At 38.6% G+C, this 24,849-nt stretch overlaps 1 protein-coding gene across 1 annotated transcript; it reads right to left on the bottom strand.

Annotated features, from left to right (window-relative positions):
- On the bottom strand, nt 1-24,849 carry LOC140232977 (BTB/POZ domain-containing protein kctd15-like). Its single transcript, XM_072313083.1, has 3 exons — nt 24,781-24,849; nt 14,513-14,578; nt 1-1,219 (listed from the first exon to the last, which is right to left on the bottom strand). The coding sequence occupies exons 1-3, from the start codon at nt 24,847-24,849 to the stop codon at nt 323-325; spliced, it is 1,032 nt and encodes a 343-aa protein (XP_072169184.1). The 3' UTR covers nt 1-322.

The following is a 24,849-nucleotide window of genomic DNA, read 5'->3' as shown; positions in this document are numbered from 1 at the left end:
TTTCCCTAAACAACATGCGTAAGTCGCTACGTCCTTGTTTTGATTTCCCTAAACAACAGGCGTCTCGTGCTATGCAGTTGTAATGATTTCCCTAAACAACAAACGGTGTTGCTATGGGATTGTTCTTCTCCAAACAGCAGACAGCCCCATTTCTGTGTAAGTGTTTGATTTCCCTATACAACAGACGTCCCTTCCTATGGTGTTTCTTTGATTTTCTATACCACAGGCGTCCGTGTGCTGTATGTGCAGTTGTTTCTGATCAATGCGATAGGCGCGGAATTGCGCACACGTCGGCGGATGGCGCACACACTCATGGAAGTAGTTACGTAAGCTGTCCATACTTCCTGCACAAGACGTACTCGCTGAACTGCGAGCCCTCAATGCCGCCCCCAGTCGACGCAATCACGCCGAAATTGTTCTGGAGAAATCGCTGCAGAACCTGCACCGTGTTGAGCTTGCAGAATCCGTTGAGTGGGAACCTGATGACGTAGGTGCAGTCCTGAGCCCATCCGGCCGTGGTGGGACTAGAGTGGCAGAGGAAGCTACCGACCTCTGGGAAGAGCTCGTAGATGATATTCTTGTCGCCGCTGAGGGAGATGCGCTCGACACAGTCAGGCGAGGTGTGAACGATGACACACTCCTGGCCGGTGCTGCCGCTCTCCACCTTAATGGCCGGCGTCTTGTCCCGTTTTTCGGTCGTGGGCCTGGCGTTATCAGCCGATGGTCTGAGCTCTTCCAAGGCTTCCATCATCGGCGTCAATGCGTAATAACGAGCTTCTTCATACAGGGCCTCCATCTCGTTGAAGTCGTCTGGAAGAAGCAGACGGGAGGTGCGCATGAAGTTGAGGATGTAGCGGAAGAGATGGCCGTCACGGTCGATGAAGTAGTGCTGCTTCAGACTGTCCAGGATGATGGGGATGTGGCCGGTGAATAACTTGCTCAGCCGCGACTCAGGGAAGCGCGTCAGGGTCTCCAGGGTGCTGGTGTAGATCTGACCCCCGACGTCGATGTGGACGGGCGCGGTGTAGCGCGTGTTGGGCGCCACCCGGGGCACGCCCGCGTGCTGCGTGGACGACTGGTGCTGTGTGGTGGACGGAGTCGTCATACCAGTGGAGGTGGGTGGGGGCGTCCCCGAATTCCCAGTGGGTGTGGTCACCGGTGAGGGCGACAGAGATGAAGACATCTTCCGCTTGACGCCCGACATGAATGACGTAGATATCTGTCACAACACAAAAGATTGAGAAAGAAGCAACGTATTGTTAGGAGAATGCAACATATTATGCCAAAGAGCCATCCATGCCAGACGTGTCATAAGGATTCATTTTAGATGGATTTGTATCTTTATATCTCTCTCTTTTTCTTCCTTATCTTAGTTTCTATCTCTCTCTCTATTCTTATGGTGGCACTGTATCGCTTTCAGCATTGATGCCGATACGTGAAGTTAAGTAGAGGAAGCAGACAATAAATACGTCCTTTTGTGACTAACAACCAATTGAGTGTTTCTTAGCGGCCCTACAATGTACACGACCGTATCACCCTGAGTTCTATTCGCCCACTCGGAGAAAGGGGAGATGGTGAGAGAGAGAAGGAGGGAGAGAGCAAGGCGGGCGCAGGGGAAACGGAGTGGGGAGAATGGCCGCAGGGTATGCGGGTGGCTCTGGCTACCATTCAAGGTTCTACAGGGGGAAATACACATTCATGGGTCCGACTGTATAATGTGACGGAAATGAAATCATACTCAGAGTTAGAATACTTCCTCATTAGACCTCGCAAGTTCATTCTTGAATAACGTGTGTTCCTCGTCTCTGTAAATGAGTCGTTATTTCGAGGATACACGGGTATTCAACAACACTTTTCTGCATCAATACATATTATTTGCATATCATTAACATCGTGAAACCCCTGAATGCATGGAGAAATGACAAGTTACGATTTCCTCAAACGAGACAGATAATGAGAAAGTTCTTATCCAGTACAAACAGGTGAAAGAGACAGCTCAGTTTAAAATTGGGGATTCCAAAATTCGACTACCATGAAATCGTTTACTGTGAAAATTGGCATTCCATGTATGTACATCATCAGCAAACTTACACATCTGCATGACCCTTTTCCTTTTTCATCTTTTACAACCACACCAATTAGGAAGTAAGATTTTTCATGTTATTTAAGTTCGTGTTTCTCGTCATCAGGTCGGTAAATTATTTCATTTTCTACTTTACGCCACGGTCTTACCCTCACACCCCTTCTATCTATCTCTTTATTTATCTGTTCATCGTTTTTTTTCTCTCTCTCCCTCTCTTTCCACCCTCTTCCACATTTACACGGAACACTGGAAGCCTTTTCGACGTTACTTTGAAAACGCTTGGTTAGTATGGAACGTTCTCTTTAATGGCTTCGTTTCTAATGGCTTCGTGGTGACTTGCAGACTGGCACTGATCGCCAAAGAGATGTCTCAGATATATTATATTTCGCTCATATGATAACATTGTAGGCACAATGTAGAGGCGTTGCATCTATACAGGTTAATACAAATGTATCTGTAGATCTGCAGTAGATTCGTGACATTTCGCTCCCGGAAAGGACATGGGCGATGTAGGGACTACGTAAAACAGCAGTCTCAGGAATCTGCAGTGACTGTATATGATTCGTAGATTAACGCTATCAGCTTATTTCACATCGGTTGTTGATCGCCGATGCGGTGCGACTAGTTCCTTTTCAAAAAGGGTTGATAGATTAGCGCTTAGAGACATTTTGATGTGGTAAGCGCTTTATAAATATTGTAATTATTATTATGAACAGCGGATCAGTTCCCCACGTCCTGCTCAAAAGTAGTCAATGGGTATCGCGTGTTGAAAGGCTGGGTGTAGCTGACAGCGCCTTGATTAGAGGCAAACGCAGCGCATGCGCAGCTTACATGATGCAACAGTCGCGTCAGAGGCAAATTCAGCGCACGAGAGTTGAACCCGACTCAGGTTTGAATACAGCCTGACGGATGCGACTGATTTCAACTCTTCCCACTTGTTTGTCTTCAAATGCACGTTAGATATCATATTCCCTGATTCTCTGCGTTGATGCGCTGACTGTTTTGTTTGTTTGTTTGCTTGTTTTGAATAGGGTAAACCATGACACAACCTACCTTTTTTTTTCACATTTTTTTTTTTTTTTTTTGGGGGGGGTCAATAAATTATTTTAAAAATCCAATCACCATTTGACATTTTTGTTTTTATCGAATTGACAATGATAAAAAACCAGAAAATTAAACTTCCATCCTTTCCTTTTCCCCAAAAGCTAGTTTGACTGTAAGTCCGTCTGTCTGTTTTGGGGCGACTGACGTACAAGCTGTCTATCTATTCATCTATGACTGATTGACTGCTTCGCTATTCCTTGACTCCCCCTCCCTTCCTCTCTCTCTCATTCTCTATAATATATCTATCTATCCATCTATTTCATCTCTTTGTCACTTCCAGTGCCTTCTCTCCTCCTTCCCTTAATTTCCAAGTCATCTGGCTCGGCAGCCTCCCGTGGCCCATCTCTCCGAACCGCATTAATACGCGAGAACATCTCGAGAAAGAAGGAGAGATAGATAACTAATCGTCATCTCTCAAAGACTCTTTTCAAGGGCCCCGTGACATCTTCTCACCACGACTTCCGTGGCAAAATGTCTGCCCCGGGGGCGCGCCCCCATCTCGACAAAAGCCGTCGCCAATAACCAGCGCATCTCAACAGACGCGATAACATGGCCTATCTTCATACATACTTCTTTCCCCGATACCACTTTATAACCCCTATAAACATGAAATAGGAGTAAGGGACAAAACGTATACGGCGCTGCACAGTCCATCCACTCTTGACACAATCGGCAATAATTCATACGGGCTATTTCTGCACTCGCATTCAGCTCGCTTTATGGGATTTATTCTTCATCGTATGAATAGCTAATCCTTTCCCCCCGAAACACCCTCGCGGCGATATTTCTATCGGGCTCTGTCGGGTTACCATTAACAGTAGACGGATTCCCACAGCCCCTTTCGAAACGCGCATCATGGACTTAGTCTCATTCCCCAGTCAATTGTTGTCCATTTCCTACATATCATATCACTTCTTTCCCTTTCTCTCTCCTCTCAAGTTGGCTATTTTCGAACTGTGACGGGAGCAACGTCGCATCAATCAACCCCTTGTATTAGACTGGGTAACTGATAACATTTCGTCGCAACGGGTCATTATCGAGTAATGACCTCCGCATTACGGAGGCGGTTCTCTTACCATTGTTGGCATTGCTGCAGTGCTTCTGGAACCCCGCTCCTGCCCCCATTTCGCCAGCGAAACACCCGAGGCTTGCGCCAAGCCTATAAGACTCGCGACCATAGTATACGTGTGTGTGTGTGTGTGTGTGTGTGTGTGTGTGTGTGTGTGTGTGTGTGTGTGTGTGTGTGTGTGAATGTGTGGATATGTGTTGTGTATGTGTGTGAACTAGTACGAATGTTTGATTTCATGGGATACAGTATCTCTTACAGTGTGTATACAGTCCGAATTTAACCATGCAGCTAATAAGGTCTGACGAGAAGTTTTCAGAATATTGTTATAATAAAATTTGTTACTGACAGGCATGATACAAATTTGGCATAAGTGTATTCAATTCCTCTTCTTTTACATATTCAGAATGTTCTTTATCATTTCATACTTTAACTTTTTATCTAAGAAACTGAAAATTTCCTGAATGACGTTTTCAAGATGTTACATCGTAATTCTGGAACGAGTGACACTGTTCCTTAAATGGGCTGCGTCTTAGACTAGTTTGGCAAAAGAGGTTTGAATTATGCTCTTTAATCTGTAGTCACTTTTGTGCGATTAAAACAATGCTTCATATCATGTGAACAGAATCCACCAAATCATTTTGGAGAGTCGAATAACATATAAAGGAACAAGGGAACAGGAGATGAAGAGTAACAGTGAGTTGGAGATGGAAGAACAAGACAACGACCACGACGAAGGTGAAGATGAAGATGAGGAGGAAGCAGAAAAATGCAAGAACGGGACGAGAAAAAAAAAATATAGAAGAAAGAAGGAAATCGACAGAGCAACATCATAATCAACAAAAACAACAACAGACGGAGCAAGGCATTCAATCCGGTTCGAAACTAACTGCACCGGTTCTGCCCTTGGCCAGAGCGCGCGAAAGACGCAAAATCATGCATTAAGGGAAGGCGTGACAGGTATGATAGCAAATGACCCGCAGCCCTCTCCTCTTGCTGCTGACACATCATCGGGAAACCGTCGGGCAAAATGTGTCGCAGAAAGAAGTGGGACGGGGGAGGGGTCAGGCAAAGTAAGGACAGTTCTGTAACGTGGAAGAGAGCTTCCATACTATTGGCTGTCGATCTCCGAAAGGGAAGTACTAGTATACGTCATCCGATATTTGACCCTACAATTTACTTCCGGATGATAACGACGCCACTATCACGATTTGTTACGATTGTAGCGACAGGAAGTTTTTCTTTGTTTTTTTTTTATGTCTGTTTTTTAACAGAAGGTTTTATAAGAAGATTTCACATTTATAAAGTCAACATTTTATATCATTATTGAAAGATCATGTTGTTTTCGGTGACTTTAAGTACGAAATCCCATGCAAAATTTTATTGAAGTAAAGCTTTGCATCACAAACGGCTATCTTTTGTAAATTTAAAATCATGATAATCAGGCTATGACATCTGAGTGTAAAGGCCTTGTAATTCATGCAGATCAAATTGGCAACATTTTGCATTGTTTTAAATATCATATGAGCTCCCTCGTGGAGATCTAATTAGCTCCTTTGTGGAGACAATATGAGCTCCCCCGTGGAGACTTAATGAGCTCCTTTGTGGAGACAATATGAGCTCCCTCGTGGAGACTTGGTACATACATATATATTTAATAATCTTGTTTATATTTTTCTAAGATTTATAATGTCTGTCTTATGTTAAGTGCTGTCTGGGGCAAATTATTTGTATAGGGCCCCATTTTTCTCTCTCTTCTTTCTTTCTATAAAACAACAACAACAACATTCTTTGTCCCTAATATCCAAGACTCAGACTGCAGCAGTCTTAGAGAGATTTACTTCAGCAATATGAGTTCAGGGAGTTTACGTTACTTTGTTCTGTCGTTATAATCTTAGTGTAGGGATTTGTTCAGGGTGTTTTTCGGGTCAGTTATGTTTCCATGTCTTAGTTCATATTTTTAATGTATAGCAATCATGTGGTTTGTTGTATTGCGTGCGTGTGTGTGGGGGGGGGGGGGTGCATCCAACAAGCATTGTTTTTTACCATTCTTCCCCCATTTCCAGCATTTCCGTATAGCATGAGTTATATTCTTATAGACCCTTTGAATACTTTACTGCACACTCTCAAAATTATAGTTAACCCTGAATCATTTTGCTATGAGGTATTTTCGGTCACTACCGAGGCAATACAAGAAACGGTTGAATTGTTCCATGGCGCACCGATTGCTCCTATCGGGCGCTCCTCAATCGATACCACAATCGCTACATCTGATCTTACAGTCGCCCTCAGAGAAAACAACAAAAACAAAACAGAACAAAACAAGAACGGACCGTGGGAGGTGCGCACAAATCGAGTGGTATGTCTATTGAGCTACGACCCGAGGGGAAGTACGGCAAAATGATGTCCTAGCCTCGGCAACATTACAGTGGCAGGGGCAATTGTGAAAAAAAGAAAGAAATATATGAAACTTTATAGGAGGGAGTTAGAACAAAGTAAAGGTGTTTTACCAGGTGTGTTCTTCTGCTGTAAGGTATGCTGGCGAGTGCAAGGTAGGGATGCTATTATTATTATTATTGTAGTACTTGTCGTAGTGGATGTGATTGGTGTTGCTAGTACTCTTCCTACTGCTCCCGATTATGACGTTAACAATGACGATGAGAACGGCAGTGGTAATGAAGATACTAGCAGTTGTAGTAGGAGGAGTAATTGTATTAAATGATGGAATAATAACAATGATAATCATAAGTAATAAGATCATCCATGATAACAATAACACAAACAATATTGATGATGTTGATGATGATGATGATGATAACAATAATAATAATAATAATAATAATAATAATAATAATAATAATAATAATAATAATAATAATAATAATAATAATAATAATTCTGATAATAATAAACAGTAACAGTATTGTTATTACTGATATCATTATCATTATGATAAAACAAAATAAAAACAATAACAGTAATCATGATAATGATAGCAATAATTATCATTATCTACCTAATCGTCATTGAAATTGGTGCCCTTGTCAGTCTAAGGGGGGTGTTGCAAGAAAGTTGCAATCAATTGCAAATAATTGCTAATTTTGAAACAACCATTCTGATTGGCCTAGGGTCTGCCCTATTACGAAGACGTGCATGCAACAATGATTTTGATTGGCCAGTGACAATCAGTTGCAAGTTGCAATTGATTGCAACTTTCTTGCAACACCCCCAAAGACAGGCAAGTCGCATAGGACAGAGAAGGTTTTCACACAAACGTGATATTTCAGGACTTGCGCGTAGCGCAAGTCTTCCACATTATCATAATTACCTTTACGGGCCAATCCGCTGCCTAATCCATTAACCGACTTGAGACGAGCCTACGCAGTAAGTCGCATACCGGATGAGGGGACTCGAACACCGACATCTTGCCTCTAACGCGCCCGTGGCGTTGCCGCGTATTTATCACTCAGCTTTAAGGTCAGAGCTTAGCAAAAATGTCGGCACCGACTCGTAACACTCTCCTACTACTGTGCACCCCCAATGTCTACACTTCTTCGTTTTTCCCCCTCATATTTCGCAGCTCTCTCAATATTCTCTCACTCTCTACATCTGTCCTTCTCTCTTCTTATCTGTAGATATTCCCTTCTCTATCTCTCAATCCCAATGTCAGTGGACGAAACACGGGGCCGGTTTTGATTCATCGGGGTAAGATTAAGAAGGGGCGGGGATCTTGGGTGGTTTTTATGGAGAGGGTGATGATGATTCGTCCCGAGCCTCCAGCCTCGTCGAGTCGACGGATTGGACAGTCCGGACAATGGCACTATGAAGCTAGGCGAGTTGTTATTCTACACTGAGGAAGAAAATTCTCATCCTCGTCAGTGTAAGGCCAATGCGTGACACGGCCTGTATGGGCACTTTCACTGATTGTGATAGTACAGCGATGGTGTTACGCGCCCCCTTTCAAGGTGTATCTCAGTGTAATAACACGAGAACTGTTTGGACTACACGCATATCGAAACGTATTCCGCAATGACGGTACATGCCGTCAATGGATTCACCAGGGGTGCAGATCTTTATGTAATTTGACATTGTCAGGAACATCACAGAGGAAAATTTATACGAATAACAGGTTAAGTCATGCTAATTAGTTTCATGGTATGAGACTCTCCAGAGTCTCATCAAAGTAGAGATCTGGCATAGTTTTCTGACTAATCACTTCGCATGACGACAAGCATAGATGTAGGCCTATATATGTAGGCCTATATAAAACATGCGTAAACAGGCTCATCCCACAAGACCGACACCTACGCGTCATACGGCCCATGAGTTCGACATTGAAAAAAAAAATGTCCATGAGTCATACAACTCATGAGCTCAACACTATAGGGGCAAACCAGGCCCACGAGTTCGACACTAGGCAAAGAAAAAAAAGGCCCACGGCGCCGACATTACATGGGGCTTAATGTGTCGAACTCGCGGGCCTTTATTGCTTAGTGTCGACCTGATGGGCCTTGTTTGCCTAGTGTCAGACTAGTGGGCTTCGTGTGCCTAGTTTCGGACTCATGGGCCTTATTTGCCTGGTGTCGTGCTCATGGGCTGTGTGACTCGTGGGTGTCCAACTTGGGACGTGCACCCTACATAATAATATACTTGTATATACGAAACAGTGTCAGATATTATACATGAATGCCTAAATCACAATCATATATTTAGTAAATCATTTTATTTTATCTATTCATCTATTCTATATAATATACAGATGTCACTTACAGCTGTACGTAATACATAAAAATGATGTATTATTCTGTCTGTCTCCGAGTTAGCAGGTTAGTGTATGCATTTGCATTTGACATCTTTTCATCAAAGTCCCACGTAATGCCATTGAAGATAAATAAACGTGGATGGCAGTTTAGATAGAAAATAAGATTAAAAAAGGTCGCTTTAATATAAGGTCACACCAGGGAAGAGTGGGGTTGCGACATGAATTGTAGGGATAGAGGGTTAGAGGGTTGATTTGGGAGGATATTTCTCTCTCTACACCCAGTGGAAAGCACCACACAGAAACCTTGGGAGCAGACTTTGGTTGGGGGAGGGGAAGAAAAAAAAAAAAACCTTTCTATCTTATCTCCCCTGCGTTTTGTATGTGCATATGCCTCAGATATGTCCTGAGGGCGCTCTATGAAATAAGCGGAGACAAGCCCGATTTCAACATTTTCCGGCTGCCTGGTGTTTGCGCGCTTCTGTTTCTTTCGAGGAAAAATTTTCTGGGTTGTCCCCGGGCAGAAAGCGGGAGAAATGACATGTGTAATCTGCTAACCTAATCCATGTTTACTCTCTGAACATTGAACTCGTCGTTGAGAAAAGTAGGATGGGTAAGAAAGAGAACAAGATTGATAGAGAGAGAGGGAAAATAGAAGACAGGAGAGGGAGAGTGAGAAGGTGGGGGAGAGGAGAGAGGGAGCGTAAGATAAAGGGAGGAAAGAAAGAGACAGGGGTAGAGGACTGAGAGAGAAAAGAGAATGGGAAAGGAAAAAGATAAGAGAGGAGAGAAAGATATGGAGAGAGAGAGAGAGATGGAGGCAAAAAATCGAGATGCGGAGATGGTGGGAGTAGAGAGTGGAGAGCTCTAAAATGGGCTTTGATTTTTTTTTCTTAATCTGAACATGGTTCTGATTTGCATTACCGGATAAAATCTAGGAACGTTCTCTCGTATCGGTGCTGCAAAAAGCGGGATTTTTCTAGCACAGTACTCAGAATCTATCGACCCAGTTCAACCTGTATTAGCACACAATGGTTGCTTATATTGGACACAATATCCATTGGTCAAATCGACTTAAAATTTGAGTGAAACATGTAAATTGTTAATTTGATTTTGGTAGCTTTCTTTATGAAAAGAAAAAAAATAGTTATTTTTCCTTCTCATCGGCCACGTGGCAGAGATTTGTAAAGGGAATGTGAATTGAACAGAAAATAGACATTTCTTCTGTAATGACATGAGAGCTAAAGCGGAATTAAAATAAGAACGAATCCGACGGTTGAAATAAGAAAAGTAACAACTAATGTGTATAATATCACCCAGCATCCTAAATATACACCTGTTATAATAAGTCTTACGTGTGCTCTTGGGTACGTCTATTCAAAAGTTTTGCACCTTAAATGTTATATTTACCTTTGGGAACAATGATTACAAAAATGTTCAGGATATCACTTTTGATGCATATGTTAGTTCTGTTGTATCACAAAACATCCTATCATATAAAATTTGTGCAATAAAGCCTAAAATATAAGGAGAAATCACTTTTTTTTTCTCAATAAACCATAACTGTAGAAGGTTTAGTCTGGAAACATTTTTATTATGACTGTTGCTAACATTTTGTATATTTAACAATACTTAATATCGATTATACTGATTCAAATTTTTACATTGGTTGTTTCTATCCCTAACTGACATTTCAGAACTATTTTGAAGCACTAATGCTGGGTTTTTGTTTCATCTGCAAGTGGTAAATTATGCCTTTAATACATGAGTGTTCCGTTGCAGGCTCGTTCAGTATAGTTCTGTGAAAGAGTTCACTTCCTGTGATTCGCATGATGCCAGCCAACATTATCGTCCTTGATGTGTCTTGAGCATCATCATGGCTTTTTTTTCTTTTTGTAACATGATAGAGACACGTCATAGACGTGCCTAAAATGATGAATTGGATGTCGCAGTGGCTAAGACAGACCTTGTACATCCTCACTATAACACGCTGGAAGATCTGACTCACAGCGCCATAAGCAATAACCTTTCTCATAATCTCTCATTATCCTACCACTTTCTGCAGTGATTACGGTGCAATCGCTGTCTTTAAAAAACAACAGCAAACAAATATGTTCTTGCTTAAATTCCTAGCTAAATGGTGTCATTTGACCATTAAAATGTTGCAACATGTTTATGACCCTCCATGTGCAATCGTTAGTTTCAAGTTTGCTCGTAATGTGCATAAAGCACCAGGAGAAAATACCATCATTATGGGATTTCTAGCAATACATAGCTAGCAGTGCTGTCCTTCCATCACAACTTATTCATGATACACTTATGATTTATTGTGAAATTAAATTGAGTAAGTATGAAATGCAATTTTCTGCAGCTTTCTTGTTTTGTTACTTGTGCTTCGGAACAAAAATCACCAGCGCGCACGCTTCACTTATAGTCCATGTCCTCTTCAGCGAGGGGGGGGGGGGGCATGTCAGTGATTTCCACTGACAAATCTGCTCTCATCCGATCAGATGTAAGGATTTCAGTAGCTTAAAACAGTTGTCAGTGACTGACAAGTTTCATGAAACGCTGCCCTGGACAGCGTGACAAAAAGTTTCCTTGTTTCTTTCTTTCTTTGAAATGGTATTCTTTTTATAGATCCTTCCTAATTTCATAAGTCTCGATTGAAAACACACACACACACACACACACACACACACACACATATATATATATATATATATATTTATAGATTTTAAGTGAATTTGTACTTTTTCATCATCACGAATTGTAATAGACCGGTTTACAAATGTATTCGTAATCGCCACGGTGGTATTTTTTCCTCTGAGGACTTAGTGACAGGCTATTATTTTCCTTTTTGAATGCCCGGTGCTATGCCAGGCAACCAATTGGAACGGTTTTCTGGTTGCCAGGAGCAACATTTTATTTTTTTTTTTTACGAATGTACGCATGAAATTTTACTGTGTTATCATACTTTCACACAGTGGACACAAACTCTTGTGATTTCAATACACAAAATGAATGTGGCAAAGTTTTTTCAGGGCTATAGGGGATTAATGAGGCATGGCGCTGTTATCTAATGTAATTTGCATGATTTATATGATTGTGTCTCATCTACATTAAGAATATTGTGACTTTCTTCTCCTACGTGAAATTTTATTAAAACTTTCGTTTTTATATAATGTTTGTTTGGTCGTAGTAGTCTCACTTGCCAGCTTCGATTTGGAGTTGAATTTCATTTTGAAAACTTTCATGTGTCAATTTCGTTGAATTTTCGTTTCTCCAGTCTAAACTAAAGCCCTGTTTTAACAGACCTTACCGTGGCAACGTCGCGACAACGTCCGGAGAACGATTGTCCAAGGCGAGGAATTATTCCTCGCCTTGGACAATAAAACATCAGGAGATTACAAAAGCAAAAAGCAAATGTTACAGCGACAACGTCCGAGCAACAACCGTTTTAACAGGCAGGGTGAAAAAAAAACCCCAAAAAACATACCCGGACGTTGCCGCGGTAACTCATAGTTTGAAAGACTCTATTAAAACGGGGCTTTAGACTTTAGTCCAAAAATATCTCTCCCTTCGTCCTCATTCATGTCGCACCTTTTATAGCAGGGGCGCCCTCTCTGAAACTGTCTAACGTCGCTTTACACTTCCACTCTATAATTATTTTGTTATCAAATAAGCCACTATGTTGAAAGTTCAACTCTGCACATGAGCAGAAAAAGGTTATTTTGTACCTGCAGCTATGTTGTACTTTAAATTCACTGAGATTAGCATCTGTGATAATGATTATTCATGTGACCCTATATGAATGGCGCTTGCCAGCACATCCACCTGACAGCAAGGAATGGTATATGGCAATAGTAAAAGAAAAAGTTGGTTGATGCAAAATAATAAATTGGATGATTTCCCCATTCTGGTCACCTGGTCTACCCAAGTTCATCCTTTGTATGAACATGATCGATGAATCTCATAAAGTGTTACGTAAGGCAAGCTTATTCGTTGTCATGTTGAAAACGAATAAAGAACCTAACCAACTGTTAAACTAAAAAGGTCACTATTTTGTACCTAAGTTCATAGGATTATACGCTAACTCCGAACTGGCTTTTAAGTATGTGTGCTGTTTCTGGCAAGTGCATTATGAACTGTGGATTATGCTAGAAGACAGAAAAAACATAATATATATAATACATGGTAATGCATATTCCATTCTGTGTACACACATATGCCTCACACACGTATATTATATATGAAATTGCAAGTAATAATAGTTTGTCATACTTCATGATTTTTTTATTATGTATTTTAATAATAAATTGTGTAATGTATGCTTTGTATTTTGTAACTGTTTTTGTGGACGAATGGAAATAAATGTAAATTGAACTGAACTGAACTATATATAAACTTGTATATTATATACACACACGTATGTATGAAATTCATATAGGCCTGTACTATTATAATCTACGACAAATACACTGTGCAAGAGAACTCTAAAGAATGATGATGTTGATTATTTTGTTTGATTTTACGTTCGATGTAGAGTTAGAATGCCAGATGTAATTTGACTTGCACTATACTTTTGTTCTAGGAAAGTAAATTTCTAAATTTAGTTTGAATTTCGTATTGGCATTATCGTTGTCACTATAAAACATTATAATTGGTTTGATGTATACGATAATCATAATCATACCAGGCGTCTTTCAGAAATTCATACTGAAAGAACTACCACCTGTTGAGTAATAAGGACCTCGTAAGCAGTGAAGCTAATAGGCAAGTTTTCTTACGCCAACAAATATCATAGACGCGTGGCCTTAGCAGTAACCGATCTTATTAACTCTGTGAGTACCAAAAGAGAGGGGTTACTGTTTCAAAACATTGTCTACTGCTGTGGAGTTGCGATATAAAAATATGATTAAACACTCAGAGTTATCAATCTTTGTAAATTTCCCCCACCCTTCTACATCTTCATGAATTCCCGCCACCGCACGCACGCGCGAATTCAATGGGTTTTTGTTGCTGTATATTGCGGTTCGATTGTGCTGTTGCGACTGCTTTTACGCCGTAACGAGAAACGACGAATGCGAGAAGGCGGTGAGCGTGCGCAGGGTATCCCGTGTGCGTGATTTAATTAAACAACGTGGATTGTGATTCCGAACGACGCAGGCGGGCGGCACGCGCGCAGAGCATCAGCGGCGCCGACGGAGTGTCTAAATTCGGAATAAGGATAGCACTGGCGATACTTGCCCCACAAATGAAGCGATTACATGACAGTGTACGTATCATCATTATCCGGTAAAGAGCACATTGAAGTGGGCCACGGACCACGTTTCCATTTTGTCGCAGATTACTCAGCGGGGGAATTGCCTCGGTGTCGTTAAACTACGAAGCATACCACGACTAGCCAAAAGGGGAATCTCGTTAAGGAGTGAGCTCAATACCTGAATTCTGACGGATAGAGCTCATTAGTCAATGGAGACAAGGCCATTCAGGATCTCACCTTTTGTTCGCCAATGTCCATGGCATAGGGGGAGGAAAACTCCGATGAAGTCTTCCCATTCGACATCTGGCAAAAGAAAGGGGAAAAAAACGGGAACATCGGTTATTGCACTTGATGGCGTAAATATAACACGAGAAAAAAGACAGCTTTACCACTGCTGCTTTATAGAACAGTGTTTAGCATTAATGATTTCAAGTGGTAATCTTACCCTATTGTGCTCTTCAGTACTTACGTGTTTAACTCTCATCTCTGTACTTGTCAATACTTGTTCAAGATGAGATTAAAATAAATGATCTTCAAATCTTTTCACCTCAGACGTCACTACTTTGTTTTTAAAAAAAGCGTTCACAAGCTCATTCTTTCTTCCACATTTTTTTCTTGTATATTTCGGAATCAAAATTAAGAGAGATAAATGAAGCGTTGTCATGCACCAAATTTGTTCCATGTGTTCTATAATGACCGATGAATATCATAAATCGATATATTATTCCCCCAACAAGGAATATTGAGAGCCAGCACATCCGGGGGGGGGGGGGGGGGTCAGAATAAAAAAAAAAAAAAAAAACTTCATTCATGTCGTTTTCGATGTCAACAGGGAATAATGCCATTTGGAATCAGGTGCTGAATTAATGTCTTTTGACGATAAAGAATTCTCATTTTCGCGTAATTTGATCTCTCTCATTATAGCTAATTTTTCTTGCTTTATCTTCGACTGAATATTGATTGAGTTCATTCTACAAGCCTTTTGATGACTAAATGTTGTTGAAATGTGAATAGTTGAAAGTTTTTTTCAACTATTATACCCTTCATCAAGGGAGACGTTTTTAGCTTTGATATCAAAAGGCAAAGAAAAATAACAAAAAATAAACCCTCTCACGTCACCATACAAATGACAGGCTTGATATATTAGTAATCAATTTTCCTTGAAACTTTAATGGGATATTGACATAAAACTATTCCAGGAAAGTCCTCTCGTATCTTCTTAATAGACCATTATCGAGATAGTGTCATCCAAGCATGGACCAGTTTTCATCAACTTTCTTTTAATGAACGGAAATTCTTCTTTCTCATACAGAGTTAGATAAGTAAACTTTAATTAACTCAACAAGTTAGTACATTTCAACAAAATCGGATAAAAATTGTATTTAGATCAGTTTTTTTCATGATGCAGTAACATCGATTCCAATTGCCTATAATTCTATTCAAATCAGATAAAGATAATTTGTCAGTTGGTTTACATAATAGCAATCAGCTGTTGCGATGGTCGATACATTAATAACCATTAAAAGCCTTGCTTGAAATTAGTGACTCTTGAAGGATTTCGTGGGGAAGGCATACCTTCTTGCTTTGAATTATTCGTTACGGTATACAATACTATACATGCTACTCCAAGTACAAGTTTGACCTTAATGAATAGAGAAAATTAAACATACAGAGCGGCAGACGTTTCGTTAAGATTAAACTAAGATAGAGTCAGGAAAGCCTATGCTCTCACATATTTTTCATGAAAGAGAGATATCAGATACAATAATAAGGGAGTCATGAGATGGTGATGATTTCATCGTATTACAACTCTCCCATGGGATTATGAATGATACTCTTATGAATTCATAATCTGAATGTAAACGAATCAGCTACATATGTACTTATTCCCCTAATCCCCTCTTGATATAAAAACTCATCCCTCTTATACATACATCGTTACAAATTTAAAAAAAATATATATATATATGTTTTAGGGATGTATCTTCTTGAAATGAAGGATGTCGGTAAATACAAAGTCTCCCATGCTACAACTGTAAAGCAATTTTAAGCAAAGAATATTATTACCTCTTCCTTTGGAATTCATAAATAAAAGGAGGTATGATCTATAATCGGTAAAGATATGTAAATTATGTGCAAGCAAATGAGACTTGTCAGACCTTGACGTCACATTGATTAATAGGCCTATGTATGAAGTGATTGTGGCCCATATCTGTTTTCTAGAAAAATTATATGAAGCCTTCAACCTCCACATTTTCTTTTGTCCGAGTCCTCAATTTCGCCGTGACACAATTTTCTTTGAGTGACGCATGCACAGTATCTTATTGTCAACAAATGGCCATTAGGAAGCAATATTTATTTTTATAGAATTCAGATTTAGGTGATATGAACTTTTTGAATAGTCAACCTGAACATAAAGGTTGTTAATTTTATTCTAGTCAAGAAATTTTATCCTCTTTCCAAAAAGATACAGATTTAGATCAAGATGAATAAAGATATATATACTTAAGAAATTAAAGACATTTCTATAGAAATTAGGAATGAGTTTGGCAAAATTAGTTGGAAATTTCAATAGTTATGATGTGAAGAGTTCTTTTTCAATTATTTAATGAAATCTATACTGAACTTGGTTCCATAAATTCTTCCAATGTCAGTAATTCAATTGATTAAAATGCTAATGATAACAGTAAAATTTTGGGTATATTATTTAGATATTTTTCCAAGTATTGACAAACCAACCACGATAACCACATAATTTTCACCACTTTTTGATAATTTATATCTATTAATATTTTTTATAAAGATTGTCAGAGTAGTATCTTTAATTATGATCTATCTAATCATTTGCCAGTTGTTGTTGTTGTTGTTTGTGTGTGTGTGTTTTGCCAATATACCTTTGTTAAATAGTAAGCCATGCATGTTAATCCGCAAAAAAAAAAATAAATAAATAAATAAAAATTGGAGAACACACGGAAAATTAAATTCAATCAAAACCCGTAATAAGTTATATTATGTATATATGTATCATATGTGTATGTGTGTGTGTGTGTATGTGTAAACAAAATGTATTGAATTGTATTAATCTAAACAATATCGAAATTAGCTCATCAAAATAACTGGTAAATTTAAGATAATACTCTTATTCACAAGAATTGCAACAAAGAAACAAGCGTTGAGGGTGATATGAATTCAACATGGAAAGTATTAAGTAAAATGATGAATTAAGTAAGATTATATAATAAGATATACATTAAAATGATAAAGAATTGAAAAATACTTTCTGATATTGCAAATGCATATAGCTCAGTTTTTTTTTCCTCTGTTGGATTTGATTTAGCTTCAAAGATACATTATATTAATTTACATTTTCTTAACTTTTAAAGCTGCAACACAAAATGAAATTATCAATAATTTTAAATCAGTTCAATCTAAGACTTCAACTGGATATGATGGATTCAGTATGAAATTACTCTAACAGATAGTTTATACAATTGCATCTCCTTCATTAATATTCACGTCTTTATCGAGTGGAGTATACCTAATGTGTTAAAGATTGCAAAAGTGATAAAAAATATATAAAAAAAAAAAACACAGGTAAGAAATGATCGCCCTATCTCATATTTACCTTTTATTTCAAAGTTTTAGAAAGGATTGTGTATCGTTTTTGACAGTTAGCAACACCCTTAATCAATCTCAATTTGGATAATTTTCAACTGATTTTGTCATTCTGGAGTTAATAGGTGAGTTTAAAAAACAGCTCTCACAAAATGAGCATGTAATTGCCATATTATGTATGGATTAAAGTATATTTATAAGGCCTTTGATACTAGTGATGATAACATATTTTTACAGAATTAGATAGTTATAGTATACGAGTCAATGCTCACTCATGTTTTTAACAGTTATTCATTTGATAGGGAACAGTTTGTGTGCATAATTCATGTCAAATATCGAATGTGGAGTCCCCCAAGGCTTAATACTTGGCCCTTATTGTTGTTTATATATATATATATATAAATGATACAATGAATTTATCGCCGATTTTGAGTTTTTATTTGATTTCGATAAATTGTCAGCGTTGTGCTTATAAAATGTTCTAATGGTCCGGAATTCCCTTTTGAATACGAGACCGTCACTGCGCATAAACAAAACTAATTTTGTAAAAACTAATGTAGAATAAAAATGAATTTCATCAAAATAATGAAATTTCACATCTACAAATGATGTAAATATATGCTCTTTTTCATAAAGTACCACAGAAAATATTCATATGGGACTATGCGGACATTGCAGACATCTATGCAATCATCTTAGCAATTATAAGAAATAGATACCTAGAAATTTCTCTTTTGGTTTCCTCAGGTACCGGTCTGCAAAATTAGGGAAAAATTGGAAAACTATATAGGAAAATTTGTAATATATTTCAATTTGGCGTATTGGAGATTTTTTTCAATATGAAAGTTAATGTTGGGAATAAAATATTTGAGTGATATTTGAAATTTATTAAAAGGAAATTTTGTTAGCGAATACTTCCAATTTATAGTCCTCAAAATGGTACATAACATGACATAAACATTATGTTAATGATAGATTATATTTTTGAATAATTTCCAAAACTTTCAGTGGTAAAAAAAAAACAAAACAAAACTAGAAATGCTAGGGATACCTTTAGCAGTTCATGTGTTAAACCTGCATATGTTATTGTGATTGATACGCCAGTATCGAAACATCATTTGAAACTATAAGATTCTATGCTTTTCTAATTTTTGTACAAATAATCTGATGCAACTTTCATTGTTTTATTTGTTCGACTTTAGTATATAAAATAAAGTTAGCGATTTCCCTTTTTAAGTGTTTGCTACTCTGATATAGAATTAGAAGAGTTTGATGAAATGAAAACAAGAACAGGACAGACAAATCAGTGTCAGTATTTCTCTTATGTAATGCAGTGTATAACTTTCGTTTACAACAATTTATGCCCTTATCAAAATATATAAGCAGTCATCATGAAAAACCATGTTTATCAAATTTCTGTTTTATATTGCCTTACTGTATCATATAATATTGCAGTCATTAATGATTAATCACGAAACATTCCTCATCTGCAATTACACAATTCTGTTGTATATGAAGCAATAAAGTGTATTAGTAATTATAACGAATCTAGGTTTCACAATTTATTGTGTGTTTATATCATTTTTTGAATATATGTAGAATGTGTATATTGCTTTGTTTGCATGATATGTTTTATAACCTTACATTCTCGATTGAAAATGAAAATAAATTGAGTGAAATGAAGTTAAATTTAATAAACCGGACAGGGTCTACAGTCGCAACGAGAGAGAGAGAGAGAGAGAGGAAAGAAAGCGACTGGATCATGTCAGTACATGGGTCATTTTTAACTCGCGATGGTTATTTTCAGTAGTGTGGTTTAATTTTGGTTTCAGACTGAGCATCATCTTGTCGACCGCGCGATCCTCTTTCGATATGTTAGCAACACGTTCGCCGTCGACACGCGCGCACTTTGGCCATGGGCGATACGGCGGTCATTGTAGCAAGTTGACCAAACTCGTAATAAGTATCAAGGGCCCTGACCTAATGCTGACGAGCGCGTTCGAAATGGCGTCACTTTGCTGTGCATACTTATCTCGCCATTATCTTCTCAGTTTCCTTAAATTTATCCATCAAAGCACACAAACTCATGTCATGCTTCGTTCTTTCTGCGCCTTTTTTTTTTTGTATATCAGTTTTGCATAAAAGCAAAACAAACAAAATGTCTAGGCCTAGTTGAACGTTCGTGCATGGTTTGAATTTACACTAAAAAACTAAATAGTGGAACGGCTAACATTTCTTTAAACAATAGTCGCGAGGGTTGACACGTCGGACGTGAACACCGGACATGTTTTACTGCATCATTTTCCCTCCCTTTCTGCAAGCCCCGTGGGGGTAAAAGAGGGGGGAAAAAGGAGGGAGGGGGTATGAGAATGGAGGGGATTAAGTGAAGTCTGTCAGCCTCAGTACTTCATAATCCCCTCGAATAATACTGACAACCAGAGCAGCGCCAAACAGTGGCTACGGAAAACATGGCGCTGGAAAGCTTAGCCCCTCCGGGCAACTTGGGTGTTTTTGAAAATCTTATGTTTTCTTTGCCTTCGGCCCGATAACACGCGATTCATTTGGATTTATTTATTCAGGCGTCTGAAAATTAGAAAGTTACAAAGTTGCCACTGACATGCTTTAAAGATGATGAAATACATTTGGTAAGAAATACAAGCCCTAGAGAACTGTCTGTGTGTATGTGCGTGTGTGTGGGTGTCTACATGTAATGTGAGTGGCCTGTAGGTGAGTGTGTGAGTGTGTTGTAGGGAGTGGGCATTGTGTCATGCATGAATATAAAATAATGTGCTTCAGCAATATTTGCTCCTTTTTTATCGAGGAAATGAGGAATGAGGAATGATACTGATTGTGTGTTTTTATATCTTATGGTAAACAACTTTACTTTGCTATTAGACGCATATAAGAAAAATGATAATATTTATCATAGCATATAATCAGGTAGGAATGAAGGAAGATGGGTGATCTTCATCAATTATTTCACTAATTCCGAGTATTTTACTGTGTAGAAATTATTATCAAAGAATACCCTCAGTGGAAATAGAATCTACCTTCATCCTTGTGATATATCAAAACAAATGCATAAGACACAAGATGATCATTTTGATCCTCCTCATCAAAGTGGCTATTCTAATTATCATTATATCCTTATGAGTATCATTATCAATCCCATTCACTTTGTGACCATACACTGATCAAAGAGAATTAATTCCTGTATGTTATTTGGTTAACCCTTTCTGCGCTATGGAGTTTGGACTGTATCATACCACTGTGAGGTTTCCTGTGCTAATCGAAACTCAAAGCACATGAAGGGTTAAGTAAATTCGGCTCTAACGGCAGTTTATGTCAGAACCTTGTAAAAGAGTATTATACGTTGGATATGATCCCTTTAAAATAAAGAAGTGGGATACTCTGTAATATTTTTGAAGGTGAATTCCTTCTACCTAACCAGTTGGGCCCAGCTGGCTGCACAAAAGCTGAGATCAAACGTAAAGTCACAGAATCAAACTTAAGTCTCTGAATAATCAATTCTGATTGGCCGATACCTGAATTACGTTTGGTTTTCTGACTATGTCTGAGTGTATCTTTTTCTGCAATAGGGCCCGGGGCTCTTTGGATTCTTTACCTTCTCATAATTATGTTGTCTGAAGTATAACAGGGAGTATGAATCACGATTACTGATTAATGATGGATCGTTTTCAGTATAGGTCATATTATCAATTGCCCAATATACAGAAGACGTTATAATCATACATCAGGGGGAAAGTAACACTGCACTGAGAGTGGTCACATGACCTTAAAAAGCTAATCCACTAACTCTGGTGAATCTAAACGTGCGAGAGGGGTAACACTCTACAATTTTGATCTGCGGTTACACCAAAGGTGAGTTTATGGATCTCCTCCACTCTTGCAGCTAGGTTATTGAGGTATTTTCCTACACGATGATAGAGATATATAAGTGGGACTTAATTGGTGTCGAGCTAACAGGAGGTCAAGGTAATCTTGAAACTTGCTTTAGATTGCGGCTTCAAACAAGCCTTAAAGGAGCTCCAAACCACCCTCAAAGGAGAATGAATCCCAAATGCAGCGATATTAGTAAAACACCGCAGAGAAGTTTGAGGAAAATCGGACAATCCGTTCAAAAGTTATGAGCACTTAAAGGTCTGGTTGAGCCATGAGAAGAGAGGAAGAGAAGTCGAGGGAATGTGTATTCTTTATTAAAAATTAAATGTTTTGGAATTGTCTTTATAGTGTCTTAATATCATTGTACATACGTGACGTCATGAACGGTTGTAGACTTCTCATCCAGCGATGGCTGCACCGTAAATTCAAAAATTCAAAACGTTTCAACGGTTTGTCCGATTTTCCTCGAAAGTGGCTGTTCGGTTGTATTAATATTACCGCATTCTCTCATCCACATGATTGTGTAGATGGTAAAGGGATGGTACAGTTTCGGTTCAGATGGGACTTCAGGTTTCCAACTTTTTTGATGATCAGTTTTTGAGATAATGAGGAACCTCTGATGAAACATGAAAGAGCATATAATTCTAAAAGAGAAATTAAAAGTTTATTTGATGAAAATTGGTTCTGAAATGGCTAAAAAGAAGTGGGACCACCTCTTATTTCAGAACCAATATTCATCCTTTACCAGTGACTGACAGAAATTATGTCATTGACAAAATCTGAGTTTGCAAATTTCGTTTTAGGGTTGTTTTTTTTTGTGGGTGTATTCATGTATGTTGAAGAAAAATAATAAAGCAATTACAGTATCAGAGAATAATATAGCACATACTTAAATATTGTTTCGGACAAAATTGACAAGTGATTTCATTAACGCTATTATTTTGAACAAATAATTCCATAATATATGCATACTTTTTTTGTAATACATTGCACGTTTGGTTTTCTTTGAATCTGTATCGACAACAAATATGTGTTATTGGAAATAACATTTCATTTGAATTTCATTTATTTGAATCACGGTATCATAAATGATGCAAGTGAACATAAAGTATTTGTATTTTGTAGGACCTGAGACAGTTTCAAACCCACCCACCACGAGCAAGAATATTTATCAGTAGGCCTACATATTATTATGGTGCTCAGTATATGGGGATTGCTTTTAGCATGAAAACTCAACGCTCCGTATATGTATCATTGTCGCGTCTTATTATTGCGTCATTGATGACCTCGGGTATATTATTATTCATTTCACCGTGTTCACAGATCGCAATACAACACGACTATATTCACGCCATTATTTCACATACAATTTACGTGTAACTGAATACGCTATAGACTTATGTACATGCCCGTGGTTGCGCGTATAAAGAAGTGCTTGCGGTACATTATCATAATATCCACCATCGCCCTTATTTGTGGAATTCTGCTCGAGGCGTTTCATACCTTCATCTCCGATGACAATATCCCCTGCAAGCCTCGGGCTATTTGCTGAAGTCGCTGAGGCCAGATATTGTTGGTAGAGTGCTTTTTCAGTATTTGTCACACAGTTTAGATAGCAGGTGACTACGCTAGGATTTTTTACAGAAAACAAAATGGAAAGCAAAGGAAAAAAAGACAGAACAGAAAAAGAAGTGAGCCATCACGGTCGAACGCTTTCCTGACTTTAAGGCCCCGTTACCAAGTTACAACGGCGAGAAACGTACTCTTTACAGTCGCGCGCAAAATTCAGCTGTGGAATACGAAAAGCAAAATCCACCATCACACTGCCTGCCTGGAAAGGCGGCTGCATGTCCACTTCATATTCATGACGACATAGTGACGATGACAACTAATGATGGATGTTTAATTCAGGGTGCCGCGGAGGAACTGCAGTTTAATTATGGCGCGTACTGATCACTCTCAGGTCGGCGCTCCAGTCCACATCAGCGGTATTGACCCATTATCATTGATGTGAAACTCTGTAAGAGTTTGTTTATATTTCAAGATAAATCTTGCCTGTCGTGATTTTTTTTCAAACAACAACAACAACAAAAATAATGATGACACTGATGCAGAATACCATGACAACGATAGAAAAGCCATTAGTGCAAGTAATGGAAAGATTATGTCAACTGACGCATTTAGTTCTTCGACTTGTTTGTTTTTAAAGATTGCGGCTGATGACGCGTGTGTGTTCATGTGTGTGTGTGTGTGTGTGTGTGTGTGTGTGTGTGTGTGTGCGTATGTGTGTGCATGTCAATGTGCGTGCATGTGTGTCTGTCTCGATGTCTGCCGTCTGGGAGTGCGCCCGCTTGTGTGCATATTAGACAAGGTAAATGCAAACGCCAGTATTAACCCAAAATATGAAGATTAAATTCATACCTATCGAGGACCTATTGTACTCAAAAAGCTATTCTGAAATTTCAATAACGGACACCCGAACATCTGTACGCAGTGACAGACATCAACAAAAAACAACTATTAAGAGAAACGAAATGCAACAGTGTAAGGAAAGTTTGCAAATTAAAGGGATTTTATATTATTGGTTGAGGTGAGGATTCAGCTTTTAACATTTTGCAACATACTTATAAACCCCTGTATGAAACGTTAAAGATCATACAACTCTAAGAGTGGGTGGGTACCACCTTTTATTAGGATTGCTTTGTTTTGGATATCTCAGCCATTTGCAAAACCAATCTTCATCAAATAAACTTTCAGTTCCTCCTGTAACATGCTCTTTCATATTACTTCGTAAGAGGTTTCTCATTATCTCAAAAACGCATCATGAAATATGTTGAAAACCGGAAGCCCCATCCCAACCGAAACACTGCACCATCCGTTTAACTCTCCATGTTAGGCGCATGGTTTAAAAGTATGACTCTTGGTACCCCGAAGTGAGATGTTGTATAAAATAATGAATGCGAGCTAGAGAGAGGTATAATATTTACCTTTGTTTCCGTGAATTCTGAGGTAGATTTTAGTGGGCTGTGTCCACGAGAATCACACACAGAGGTCAT

Source organism: Diadema setosum, chromosome 9 (genome assembly GCF_964275005.1).
Source record: "Diadema setosum chromosome 9, eeDiaSeto1, whole genome shotgun sequence".
Classification (NCBI taxonomy): Eukaryota; Metazoa; Echinodermata; class Echinoidea; order Diadematoida; family Diadematidae; genus Diadema; species Diadema setosum.
The sequence above is the reverse complement of the archived record's forward strand: the minus strand, read 5'-3'. Positions and strand labels throughout refer to the sequence as shown.

Bases quoted from the DNA above. Each gene is read 5' to 3' on its own strand.
- LOC140232977 (XM_072313083.1), bottom strand. From the start codon at position 24,849: ATGACCTCTGTGTGTGATTCTCGTGGACACAGCCCACTAAAATCTACC. The intron at 14,579-24,780 runs GTAAATATTATA...TTCTTTTGCCAG, and splicing joins CAGAATTCACGGAAACAAAG to ATGTCGAATGGGAAGACTTC. The intron at 1,220-14,512 runs GTGAGATCCTGA...GTGTTGTGACAG, and splicing joins TGGACATTGGCGAACAAAAG to ATATCTACGTCATTCATGTC.